Genomic DNA, 13573 nt, shown 5'->3' on the forward strand with positions numbered 1-13573 from the left:
TATAACATTAATATTTTGGCACAAGCCAAAATATAACATTAGATAATTTCATGGATGACAAATCCAACATAATTTTTGAGAAAAGCTAGAAATCTTTTCTATCATATATTTGACCAAAAGATTACAATCTAATTAGTATTGTTAAGTTCTATAGTAGAAAATTCATTTCCCTCTATTACCTCAGACTCATCTTTCCCATTTGGATCATTTGACCTTTTGTGGAATCAGAATTATAACCATCTCCTATCATTGACATGTTGTTCAGTCATTCGAGTCTTGTCTGACTCATTGTGACCCCATTTTGGGTTTTCTTGGCAAAGATACTGGAATGGTTTGCATTTCTTTCCAACTCATTTTTACAGAAAAGGAAACTGAGGCAAACAGGATTCAGTCACTTGCCCACAGTCACCCAGCTAGAGTAAGAATAAAAGTAGAATCACTGGTGGAATCCACCACATGCTACCTGGCCAGTAGGAGGCAGTTAGGTTGGCTCAGTGGATAGCTTACTGGGCCTGGAGTTAGGAAGATCTGAATTCAGCCTCAGATACTTATTAGCTGTGTGATCCCCAGGCTTCTCTCCCCTTTGCCTTAATCCACTGAAGAAGGAGATAGCAACTACCATAGTCTCTTTGCTAAGAAAACCCCACAGACAGCATAGGGGCCCAAAAGATTCAGACATGATGGATTACTAAACATAAGTATCTCATTAGATCCTCATCACAATAGTTGAAGCTAGGTACTATTGCTATCTCACTTTTGGGCAGCCAGGTGGCAGAATGGATAGAATGCTGGATCTGGAGTAAGAAAGAGTCATCTTTCTGAATTCAAATCAGGCCTTAGACACTTAGCAGCTGTGGGACCCTGGGTAAGTCACTTAACTTGCTTACCTCAGTTTCCTCATCTGTAAAATAAGTTGGAGAAGGAAATGGCAAACCACTTCAGTATCTCTGCCAAGAAAATGCCAAATAGGGTCTCAGAGAGTTAGAAATGATTGAAAACAACTGAAGAACAACAATACTTGGTCAATAGATTATCTGCCTGAAACATAGAAAATGACTGTCAAGCAAGCAATAATTTTGCAAGCTTTGCATAGGATCAGGCTCTTTTCATTATTTTCTTCTCATCCATCCACTTCTGCTTAGTCTGATTTCAGTCTCTTTTCTCTAGCTGCCCCACAGCCATGTTTCTGAATCTGACTTTAGGAAGCTGGTAGAAGACACATTAGGAAAGACCAGTGCCCAGCTTCATTCCTTTCGCCAGAACTTTGAAAAGGTGTTGCCAGTTCCAATAACACAGGTAAGTGTTCTGGGGCCTCACCCTACTCCCATATTCCTAGCATAGACAGGACAGTGCATAAAGTAAAAACAAATAAATATTTATTGGTTATAAAAGCAAGGTTTTCCTATAGAGAAACAGCACCCTAATACTTTGCCTTTAGTTTTCCTGCTTGGGAGCAGTTTTGTGGACTCTGAAGATTTTCACAATTAATACTATAGCACTGGAGTAGCCAGGTGTTAGAGTGGATAGAACATTGCCCCCTGGAGTCTGAAGAATTTGAGTTCAAGTCTGATCATAGATACTTACTAGCTTTGTGATCCTGGGCAAGTCACGTAACTCCAATTACCTCCAAAAAAACAAACAAACAAAAAATTGTAGTACTGTGGATCTAGAAGAGAATTTGGAAATGAAGTTTAGCTTAAAGGACCATTGTATTTTTCAATTCTAAGAGTCTGGCATCTAAGTCCTGTTCCTCATTTTATAAATGTGGAATCCTGCTAGGGGAAGACACTTCCTCAAGGTCACCTAGTAAATGAAGGATAGATAAAAATGAAAGCTCATGATGCTTCACACTTGATGGGTGGGTTTGTCAGAGAAGATAAAACTGGCCAGAATGAGGAAGCATGTTAGTTTAGTATAAAGAAAATGTTCCTCATGATGAGATGAATTTTCAAAGTAATTCTCTCTCAAGTAAAGACTGGATGACCATTTATCAGATTGAAGAAAACAAATGCTTGGGAATAGGTTGGATATTGTGTCTCCTGGGGGTTCCCTTCCAGCTGGGTAATTCTAAGGCTCATCACAACTTCTCCTTTGCCCAGCCACTCCAACCTGCTGCAGAAAGACAGGTCCAAACCCTCGTGAGCAAATATGGCCCTAGCAAGCTGTACCAAGTGACAAGTAACATCAGTGGGAGTGGAAATCTGGCTCTGACCCTTCAGAGAGGGCAGATTGTGGCTCTCCTTCAGGACAGGGATACCAGAGGCAATACTAATCGTTGGCTGGTGGACACTGGAGGTATGTATACAGGGGATTTGGAAAGTATCTCTTCTTTCTTTGGGGAAAGCCCACGAGCCATTCCACAAAGGCTGATGGGGGAAAAAAAAACTTACATAGAACAATCAAAAAGTCATGTCAACCATGTCACATAAGGATTAATAAAAGAAACAACATGGCTTTATTTTTTATTTTGTTTTTTTTCCTTGAGAAGAGAAGACTTGAGAGAGAAAATGATCAGTGTTCTAGTATCTGAGGGGTTGTCATGGAGAAGAGAAATAGAAATAGAGTATTAACACCTCAGTTTATGTGTCACTTTAAGATTTATAAAGCACTTTAATTATATCATTTTGATCATCATAGAACTCCAAATCTGACATGATTTACTTGGTCAAGCTTGTTATTCAGTTATTAAATTTGTTCTTCTGGGTCCCAGAAGACAAAACTAGGAGCCACAGAAAATAAACTTCAGCTGAAAATAAAGATTTAATTCCCATTAGACAGAGCAATATCCAGCAATGGAATATGCTATCCTGAAAGGCTGTGAGCTCCCTTTTATTTCAAAAGTATTCAAGAAACAGCTAGATGACCACTCATCAGGAGTGCTTGAGAGATTTCTACTCAAATTAGGGGATGGACAATATAACTGATCTCTTGGTCTATTCCAGCTCTTAGATTGCTAGGCTTATTGGTAATGCTGAGTGAGTCCTATTCTGTATGAGCTGGAATTCTCCATTTCTGACCTTTGTATTCCAAAAGTTAGCATGAGACTCCTATTTTTGGTGCTAGTTACAGTCAGTATCAGAAGTGGGTGCCAGTGTTTCCTATTGGCTAAAGGATACTTGGAGTGCTTGGGCAAAGCTCCAGAATGCCATATGTGTTAAACAATAGGATTTGTCTTAATGGTCACACTCATAGGGCCTTTTCTTTCTTAGGGGAAATGAGCTCGTTTCATTGTCCTGTCCTTTTCTTAAAAGAGGCTGGCCTGGAAGAGGGAAAATACATAATATCAGGAGGTAGACACTCAGGGCTGTGGGCCAGAGCTGATCTGTAAGGACAGGACACAGTGGTAGACGTCCTATAGGGAAATTCCCAATCCTTCAGAGTCATTCAGTTATATAATTCTTTACCACCTTGCTTCATTTCCCCAACCTCTCAGTCAGTAATGGTCCCCCTTGGACCACCCATAGCATTTATTCTTCTTGTGAACTTTGTTATACAGATTCGCATTTATGTCCAACCCCTGTCCTGTAATGTAAGCTATGTGAAGGCAGATCTGAATTTTGCCAGAGAAGACAAAGGACTTAGCACCTTTTTTCTTTGCCTTTTTAATAAATTTTTTGTTGAATGAAGGAAATTGGAAACTTGTTTATCCTCGTCAGAGAACTAACTACCAATCTCAGAAAAATTTCCATGTGCGTTGCAGGATATCGAGGGTATGTGCCAGCTGGAAAACTAGAGCCATATCAGGTGGTCTCACACGAGGAGCCCAGCATGCAGACAGGGTCAGGCGATGGTTTCAGGTTCCCTCCGGCAGAGGCTTCCAGGGCACCAGCCCATGCTGCCATGCCTGTTTTTCAGGTAGGTTTGAAAGAAAGGACAACTCAATTTTTCGTCACTCTTTGTGTATAATGTTTCTTTTTTTTTTTTTTCTCTTTTGCCAGAGAACTCAAAGTGCTTTTAAAAAGTTTTAATACTGGTGTTTTATATCAGTTCACTTCCCAGTGACTCATCATCCTGCCTCAATAGATTTTTTTTCTTATAACATATAACAAAAGAATATGGGTAAGAAAAATTAAAGCAACACATTGATCATGTCAACATAGTCCTCATTTGATCCTATGCTGGTTACCATCTGCAGGAGGAGATAGTTTTCTCAGAGCCTGAGGTTTCAAATAAGCACTCCATTTCATAAAAACATTTTAATATCCCCAGGAGCAAACTGTTTTCAGGGAAGTTGGAAAGTATTTCCCTGCAATAAAAGCATTTGGCAAGGAAGTTTCTTAGCATCTCAGAAACTGCTGAAGTCCTAAAAAACATTTTTTCTATTTTCCTTGCCCAAAGGTCCCACCACTGAGTCACAACTCAATTAACTTGGAGGTAAAGTTAACTCTAAAGTGCCTCAGATTTACTTCTTAGCTTCTTAGCTCAATAGTCCCTGATGATGTTCTGAGAGTAGAAAGAAGAGAGGCAAGTAATTCATACCTTCTCAGTTCCACCATGATCTTAGCCCACAACACATACTTATTGCCCTGACCCTTCTGTTGAAAGATGGGAGGGATGTTTCACCATCAGTCTTTTGAACTCAGAATTGCTCATTGCATCAGTCAGAGTTTTAGTGGTTTTCAAGTGTTATTTTCCTCTTTGTTGTGGTCATTATATATATTGTTCTCTTGATTTTCTTTATTTCTATCTGTATCAGTGTGGGTGAGGTTTCTCATGTTATCCTGCATTTTATCCTGCATTTGTCATACTCATTATTTTTTGTGGCACAATATCCATTATATTCATAGGTATACCCTTTTTCTGGATTTTCATGACACTATTCTTTCTGCTATTCCTACTATTCCCAGCATCCTTTGCAGCTTCATTTTCTCTGTCCCTTTCTCTAATTAACTGAGTATACCAGAAAGCACTATGCTGGGCTCTCTTTTCTTTTCTCTTTATACTCTTCCCCTTGCTGTTCTTCTCAGTTCCCATTAGTTTAATTATTATTTCTTTATAGATGATTCCTAGGCCTAGATATTCAACTCTAGTTTTTTTCCAGAATTTTTGTCCTATATCATAACTTGTCCATTTGAACTTAATATTTTACAACATCTTAAACTAAATATGTCCAAAATGAAACTCATTTTTCATCCCCAACCTCATTCCTCTTTTGAACTTCTCTATTTCTGCCAAAAGCATCACCATCCTTCTAGTTACACAAGTTTTCATCCTTGGTGACTTTCCTTTTGCTCATCCTATGCATTTGAACAGTTGACACATATTGTCAGTTCTATCTCTTCATATTTCACATATTTCCCCCTTCTCTGAGCTCATATAGCTCCCAATCTATTTCAATGACTCATCATCTCTTATATAGACTATGCAATATTTCAGTAATCTCCTAATTGGTCTGTGTGCCTCAAATCCCTCCCCTATTCATTCTATCTTTCACATAGGTATTTAGCCATTTCTAGGGCTTTGATAGTTTTTACTTGATCTGTGTTTAAATCCTTGTTCCCCCACCCTCACCCCACCCACCCCCGATTACCATCTGGGAGCTTGAGAAAAGTTATTTCACTCCCAAAGCTATCCTTTTCTTCATCTCTAAAACAAGGTGGTTGGACTACATGTATTTCGGTACTAGGGTCATTTTCAACTTGAAATTTATGATGCTATGATTCTTTTTTTTTTTTTTTTAATTTTTATTTTTTTAATTTTAATTTTTTTTTATTTAATAGCCTTTTATTTACAGGTTATATGCATGGGTAACTTTACAGCATTAACAATTGCCAAACCTCTTGTTCCAATTTTTCACCTCTTACCCCCCCACCCCCTCCCCTAGATGGCAGGATGACCAGTGGATGTTAAATACATTAAAATATAAATTAGATACACAATAAGTATACATGACCAAAATGTTATTTTGCTGTACAAAAAGAATCAGACTTTGAAATATTGTACAATTAGCTTGTGAAGGAAATCAAAAATGCAGGTGGGCATAAATATAGGGATTGGGAGTTCAATGTAATGGTTTTTAGTCATCTCCCAGAGTTCTTTCTCTGGGCGTAGCTGGTTCAGTTCATTACTGCTCCATTGGAAATGATTTGGTTGATCTCGTTGCTGAGGATGGCCAGGTCCATCAGAACTGGTCATCATATAATATTGTTGTTGAAGTATATAATGATCTCCTGGTCCTGCTCATTTCACTCAGCATATGATGCTATGATTCAAGAAAGATTTGCAACTGGGATGATGCAACCAAAAAAACCAGGAAGCCTATAAACAATAAAGATACATGGTTCTACTAGAGACAAAAGAAAATATTAAGAAAGTACATCATTTTAATATTTTAAATTGTAAAATGTAAGAAAACAGGACTCTTTTCCTTATATGATTGAAGCCACAAATTAATATTATATATTTTGGGAGAAATTAGATATATACTTACATTAAAAGTAGGTATAAAGTCAGAAATTAATCAGAACAAATTTTTAAGTACCTCCAATATGCTAGACATTTTGCTAAATATTGCAGCTACAAAGACAAAAAAAGTTTATATTGCTACAGAGGGGATGATATGTACTTAGAGCCTAATGACTGAAGAGTATCAGAAAATGATTTATATAGAAGGTGACTCTAAAAGAAATGACAAAAGTTCATTCTAGGTACTGGGGAAAGCCGGTGACAAAATACAAAGCTGGAAGATGGAGCCTTTTGTGTGTAGAACAGGGTAATAAGGCAATGTGGCTGGATCTCAAAGTGTCTGTGGCAAAGTCGTGTAATAATGACAGGTGATGAATGCTTAGAAAGGTGGGAAGGCCATGTTGTGTAGGATTTTAAATGGCAAATAGAGGCACTTTGATGCTAGCAAAAATAAGGGATTTACTGAGAAGGAAGATAATGGGATCACACTTGTCCTTTAGGAAAATCGTTTTAGCAGTTATATGGAGGATAGATTCTTGAGATAGGAACCCGAATTAGGAGGTTGTTGAACTAGCTTAGATGGGAGATAAGAAAGCATGAACTAATAGGTCACTGTGTGAGTAGCAAGAATATAATTTAATACAAGGTTAATTGAGCAAATAGAAATGACAAGATTCATTATCTTATTTGATATGTGAGGTTAGTGAGGTGAGGAATCAACGATGGCACTAAGATCATACACTTTTGTGATTAGAAAATAATAAACAGGAGAAGATGGGTCTGAGGGGAAAGAGAATGTGTTTGGAATTGGATTTGTTGAAGTTGAGGTATAAGAATGGCACTCAGAAAGGGAATTAAAAGAGATATATCCATAAACATTAGTCCTCTTTGACATACTCTTAAAATGTTAGTAATTAAATATTGTCAGACATGATTGCTTAATACTTTTTCTTTGTTGGAATGGAAAGCTCACTGAAAGGTACAGCTAGAAATGACTGTGATGTGAAATCATGTCATCAATAAATCTTTTAAAAAGAGAGAAATGTTAGCAAGTGCAATAAAGACATTAAAGGAATAATCACTAACAATAAAGAAGTTAGAAACATCTCTTATCTGAAGATGATATGATTTTATATATATATATATATATATACACACACACACACACACACACACACACACAAACCGGTACAGTCAACAACAAAAAAATTAATTGGAGTAAAATTACTTCTGTAGAGTATTCAGGTATAAGATTGTCGTAGAAATAATTTTCACATATATACATTATCTAAAAGAATCAGGGTTAATTGGGAAATAGCTTTTACAACAGCAACAAAGGGTTTCACATATTTATTATTAACTTAATTAAGACATACAGGAAATCTGTATAAAGACAACTTCAAAATGCTTTCGACAGAAATCAAGAAAAACTGTCTAAAGGGGTGACTCTGGCTCATCCCTTAGGTTAAACAAATATAATAAAAATGTGAAAACTTCCCAAGCTAATTTACAGATTGAACATAATACCAGTCAAACTACTAATAGGTTATTTCTTTGGGAGGAGAGAAGAGACTTGGTTCAGATCTTTATTTTATCAGTATAGAGAAAACTAATAGCACAGAAGCAAGATGAACAAAAATATTTATAGCTAATATGGCCGATAAACATGTAACATCTAGAATCTGTTGGAGCTGTATATTGGGTACCTAAATTTGCCTTGGGTGCTCTGCTGATCACATATATCCCTAATTACCAGTGAGGAAATTAGCTTTTTACCAAAGCATATCCATAACAACTCTGCAATTTATTTTCTTGTCAGGGGCCAAGAACACTGAATTAAGTAACTGTTCCAATGTCATACAACCAGTAGATATCAGAGGAGGACTTGAACCCAGGTCTGTCTGATTCCGAGTTTCTAACCACTGTGCAACTCTGCCTCTCAGATCATTTCTTGGAATTATTCAAAGTCCTGGCATAATTCATATGGGAAAACAGATAGGAAAGAATATCACAAAAAGCAATAAAAAGTAATGATGGCTAGAGACTAGTCGATCAGATTTGTAATATACTCTAGAGCAAGCATTATTAAAAACTGTCTGGTACAGTAGAAAACAAACAGATCCATGAAACAGAATAGAGAACCCAGAAATAGAAATAGTTCCCTCTCTCTCCCTTTTCTCCTCTCCCTGCCTCTTTCTTTCTTTTTCTTTCTCTGTATCTGTTGTTTTCTATATATGTATACACACAAAGATATATGCATACATGTATATACACATGTGTACATATGTTTAGACAAAAAACACTTTTGGAATACATGCACACGTGTTGTATGTGTATATGGATACTATATAACTATATACATACTATACATATGCATTTAAAAATACTTAATAAATATACATAGATCTATGTAGCTAATATATGCGTGTGTATACATATATATATATATGTATATGTGAGTGTGTATGCACACAGTTTTTGACAAACTCATGTTCTGAAAGACCTAGGAAATGGAATTAATATCCAATAAAAACTGTTAGGAAAACTGGAGGGTAAAAGCGAAGTTTGGATCCCTTATTCACACCACACATGAAGATAAATTCTATATCAACAATATAAATATTTTTTTAAATGTAGAATGCTAAAAGAAAAAGAATTACTGGATTCAGCCTTGGTGAATCTTTCCACCAAACAAACAAATGGAAAAAATTATTAAAGACAAAATCAATGCATTTGACGATACAAAAAAAAAAATTGGATTCTGTACAGTAGCAACAACAAAAGTAAAATATCTATATTAACTAAAAAGAAATGAACTAGTAACAATATTTGTAGCAAAACTATTAAGACAAAAGCTTGACATTTGGAATTGATAGCATCTGTATTGGGATTCCCTCTAGGAGATACTGCTTATCACATGCATACATGTTAACTTTGTCTGTAGCATTCAAAATTCAGTTTGGTCACATGAGTAATCCCAGCCAGGATTGAGGCCCCTTCCTTGAAGGAGTCCAGCACTGGAAATTCACTTAACTGATTGGATGGGGATGCTCTGATAAGGGGGCATCAGAGGGGTGAAGTGAATAAAGTGTAGGGGCCGGGGTCAATAAGACTCATCTTCTTGAGCCCAGATCTGTCCTTAGACACTAGTTGTATGACCTTGGACAAGTCATTTAACTCTGTTTGCCTCAGTTTCCTTTGTAGAATGAGCTGGAGAAAGAAATGGCTAACCAGATCAGGATCTCTGCCAAAAAAATCCCAAGTGAGAACACAAAGAGTTGTACACAAAAGAAATTACTGAACAGCAAAAGCCCCAATAAGAATTTTTCACAAGCACAGAATGGATTTTATCACCTCATAGATAAAATGCAATCAAGTCAAATAATTAATAACCAACAAGTTAATAAACATCTCTTCTGGGCCAGGCATTGTGTTAAGCCAAGAGGGTATGGCAATAAACTTTTATGTCTGTGTCTATCCTAGGCTGAGAGGTATACATGTTGTTTCCCCTAATAAAATGTACGTTTTCTGAGGTCAGGAACTATTTCATTTTTTGTTTCTGAATCCCTAGCTCCAAGCAAAGTGCCTGACACACAGTAGACATTTAGTAAATGCCTCTTGAGTCATTTATTGATTCCTCATGTAGAAGTTTTCTACACTGATAACATTATTGATTTCCTTGAATACATATGAGTGCATTCATAGCACATCTACTTGTATGTATCTCATTCATGTACATATATACTGTGTATATACACGTGTGTATCGGAGAGGGTCTGGACTTATGAGTTAATCTAGAAAAATCTTGAGTGAGGATATTCCTTCTAACAATGCAGATCTGCCTTTTCTTAACTTCTAATCTTGGAGAATTATCTAGAGCAGAGACCTCAAACATATCCACATTGTGGCCAAAACTCTTCTGAGTGAGGCCTGAATTGAATTAAAATATAATTGGGAAATATTTAACAAAATACATAAAAATGCAATAGAACCTGGAGAATTTTAATAAATCATTTTAAAGTTAATATTCAGTCAGCAGGAATGTTTATATATGATTTAGTATTTTGTTTGATTTTGGCATTTCTATTCTAGATCCCTGAAATGACTTGGCCAGGGTGATACCATAGTTTGCGAGTTAGAGGCAGGATTTGAACATGAACACACATGTGCACATGCACACTTGTTGCGCATACACACCTTCCTGTTTCTGGCTGTTCCCAGGATTTCATAGGTGCCATACTTTCTGAGACAGAGGTGAACACTAGTCTCTTCCCTGAATAAGTCAAACTCTCCATTTCAGGATGGCCAGGTACCAATCCAAACTAGGGATTAAACAGAAAAGACACCGGAAGGGAAATGAAAAACAACCATGGGCATGAACCTGTGATGAGTGAACCATTATCCTTTTAAGAGAAAGGAATGAACAATGCCAGCAAAGGATTTAGGCGTGTAACATCCCCATCCTTGGAGGTATTTAAGTAAAAATTGGAGGTATCACGAGTCAAGAGCGTGGTGCATTTTGGGTGTCCTGTAGCTCTAACAGTCTCTGGTTGTTTGAGTGCCATCAAACCTTTAAGTTAGAGAAAGCACTAGAGACATTCTCAGATTCCTCTTTAATGGCAGTGAGAGATGCTGAGATGAGATGACGGCCAACAGAGAGATCAGGAAAGTCTGAGGATCCTAGCAACACTGAGAGTTGGAAGAAACCCGTAGAAGCCGTCTGGTTTAACCCCTTTGTTTTACAGATGCATAAGCTGATGTCCAGAAAAATGAGGTGATTTGCTCAAGGGTAGTAAGTAGTAGACCTAGTGGTTCAGACCCAGGTCTTCTCACTCCAAATACCATACCTTTTCCAGTGTACCACACTGCCTCCCAGGGCATTGGTGGCAAAAAAAAAAGGGGGAATTTGAACCACTTTCCTTCAATTTGTTCTTGGATTATGACGTTTTCCTTTATCTCCCTGTTTTCTTACTCTCTGTGTTCTAGGTGGTGGCTGCATACCCATTTGCAGCCAGGAGCAGCCATGAAGTGAGCCTACAGGCTGGGCAGCCGGTCACGGTTCTGGAGAGGCAGGACAAGAAGGGGAACCCAGAATGGAGCCTCGTGGAAGTGAATGGACAGAGGGGTTACGTGCCCTCCAACTTCCTCGTCCCTGTTCCAAGCCCTGCTCCCTGGGGCTGGAGTCTGCCCCCTTGTGACAGCCCCCCATCCCACATGTAATGGGGGGAAAAGGGGGAAGCTGGGAAGGGCGGGCTGGTGGGGGTAGGAAGGGTCCCAGGGCAGAACAAGGGGGGACATTGAGATACGGCAGTAAGAAAAGAAAGCAAGCCCACTCACTAGAGGCCATCTCCCCTGCTGCTGAGGAAGTCAGGGTGGGGGGTGGGGGGTGTCCATGGGGCCAGAATGTGTCCGTGGACCTTTTGTGGGCAGAGAAGGTCCACAAGGGCCTGGCATCCCACATTAGGAGAAGCAATGTGGAGAGAAAGATGGCAGGAGTGGTTTGGAGAAAGCGCTGGATGGAGGCGGGCGGGGGACCCTTTTTCTGCCGAGGGCCATTTCATCTCCCTGGGCCATGCAGAATGATCAGGCAGCGGAAGGGGGTTGTGCCCAGCCTTCCTTCCACCTTCCTAGTGACTTCTCCTTTCTAAGGCTGGGGACCAGACATCCCCTCTCCCGGTGGAGGGTCTGGGTTTGAATTCTGAATAGTACTTCCCAGGTACTATTTACGGGGCTTCAGGTGAGTGGATCACTCCATTGGCCTGCAGGTTCTTTATCTGCAGAATGAGGGGACCGCAGCTGATGGCCTCTGAGGTCCCCTTCACCCCTAAAGCTGTGAGAAGATGACACTAAAGCTTCGCTCTAGCCTTTCCTTTGGGAAACAGGTGTAATGTTGACTCCTTTCTTACCCTTAGTGGTATTGTGGAGATGAACCTGGAATCCTCTCAGGAGAGTGGAGCTGCCCACAGTAACTATTCCATGGGAGCATTGATCCCAGGAGGGACTGAGCGGGAGACCTTTGCTTGGGGATGTCTGTTTGGACTGAAGGGCCTTAACAGGCATGATCTATAAAATGCCTAGTGTACTATAGACGCTTAATAAAGACTTGTTTGGTTTATTTAATCAGTGTGTAGGGCAGAGTTTAGAATGCTGGGCCTGGCCTTAGGAAAACCCGAGTTCAAATCTAGCTTCAGACACTTAATAGTAATCTTGGACAAGTCACTTAAACTCTATTTGCCGTAGTGTTCTTAACTGTAAAATGGAGGCGATAATAGTACCTACCTCCCAGGATTGTCAGGATAAAATAAGACAATATTTGTAAAGTTTAGCACAGTGCCTATCATATAGTAAGCACTATAGAAATGTTATTTTTGATTATTATGTAGGGAAAATTCAGGAAGTCCTATTATTGGTTGCGTTTGCATGAGGTTGGCTTTGCAGTTCAGTGGTCATCTTTAGACATTTTGTGATTCTTATCAAATTTTCCTTAAGTCAAACAAAATTCAAACTCAAATTATGAATGTAGCACACGTTTGATGATTGTTTCAGTGAAAATTTAATACTTTGAAGAGAGGGGAGGATAGGGATCAGTCTCAAATAGTCACCTGTGTCCCAAAGCTAGCCCAGACAATCAACAGTGTTTGTGTAGAAGCTCATAATTGGTCAAATTTTCAAAGATAAGTTGTCTAAATTGAGAGAGACAATGTATGTTTTTAATGCTGGCTAGAATTTTGGGGCCAAGGTCAGAATGTCTCTGCTTTTTTAGGCAAAAGATTAAAAAAAAACATTCATTGCAAGACACAGAGCAAATAGTAGATAGTGTGGAAATTTTTTTAATAATAAAGATTAGATGGAACAAAATTAGAGTGAGTTTCCAAGGGTGAGAAGAGGTAACATTTTGATTTACTAATAACAGGCTAGACCAATGTCCAATCCTATTGTAGCCACTAAAATAGGGAGGGAGTGGGAGAAAAGGAAGGAGAAAAAAAATTTTGGAAAACAAGTTTTTACAAGGGTAAATGTTGAAAACTATCTATGCATGTGTTTTGAAAATAAAAGGCTTTATAAAAAAAAAAAAGAAAGAAAGAAAGAAAAGAACCTCAGTCCACATAGTCCCTTTCACCCGCTCCAAATCCACTTTACCTAGCACTGCAAGCTCATTGTCCTCCCT

At 38.4% G+C, this 13573-nt stretch overlaps 1 protein-coding gene across 4 annotated transcripts in view; it reads left to right on the forward strand.

Moving 5' to 3' along the window:
* The window catches only part of ARHGEF37 (Rho guanine nucleotide exchange factor 37), a 75333-nt gene extending 62978 nt beyond the window's left edge, over window positions 1–12355 (forward strand). For all 4 annotated transcript variants that reach the window (XM_031953504.1, XM_023505584.2, XM_031953503.1 and 1 more), the window contains 4 exons: window positions 1168–1296; window positions 2100–2295; window positions 3701–3855; window positions 11392–12355. In XM_031953504.1, coding sequence (XP_031809364.1) covers window positions 1168–1296; window positions 2100–2295; window positions 3701–3855; window positions 11392–11625 — 714 coding nt within the window. In that variant the 3' untranslated portion in view covers window positions 11626–12355. The remainder of the gene's footprint in view (window positions 1–1167; window positions 1297–2099; window positions 2296–3700; window positions 3856–11391) is intronic.
* Window positions 12356–13573: the final 1218 nt, after the last annotated feature.

The sequence above is a fragment of the Sarcophilus harrisii genome, chromosome 2 (genome assembly GCF_902635505.1).
Source record: "Sarcophilus harrisii chromosome 2, mSarHar1.11, whole genome shotgun sequence".
Classification (NCBI taxonomy): domain Eukaryota; kingdom Metazoa; phylum Chordata; class Mammalia; order Dasyuromorphia; family Dasyuridae; genus Sarcophilus; species Sarcophilus harrisii.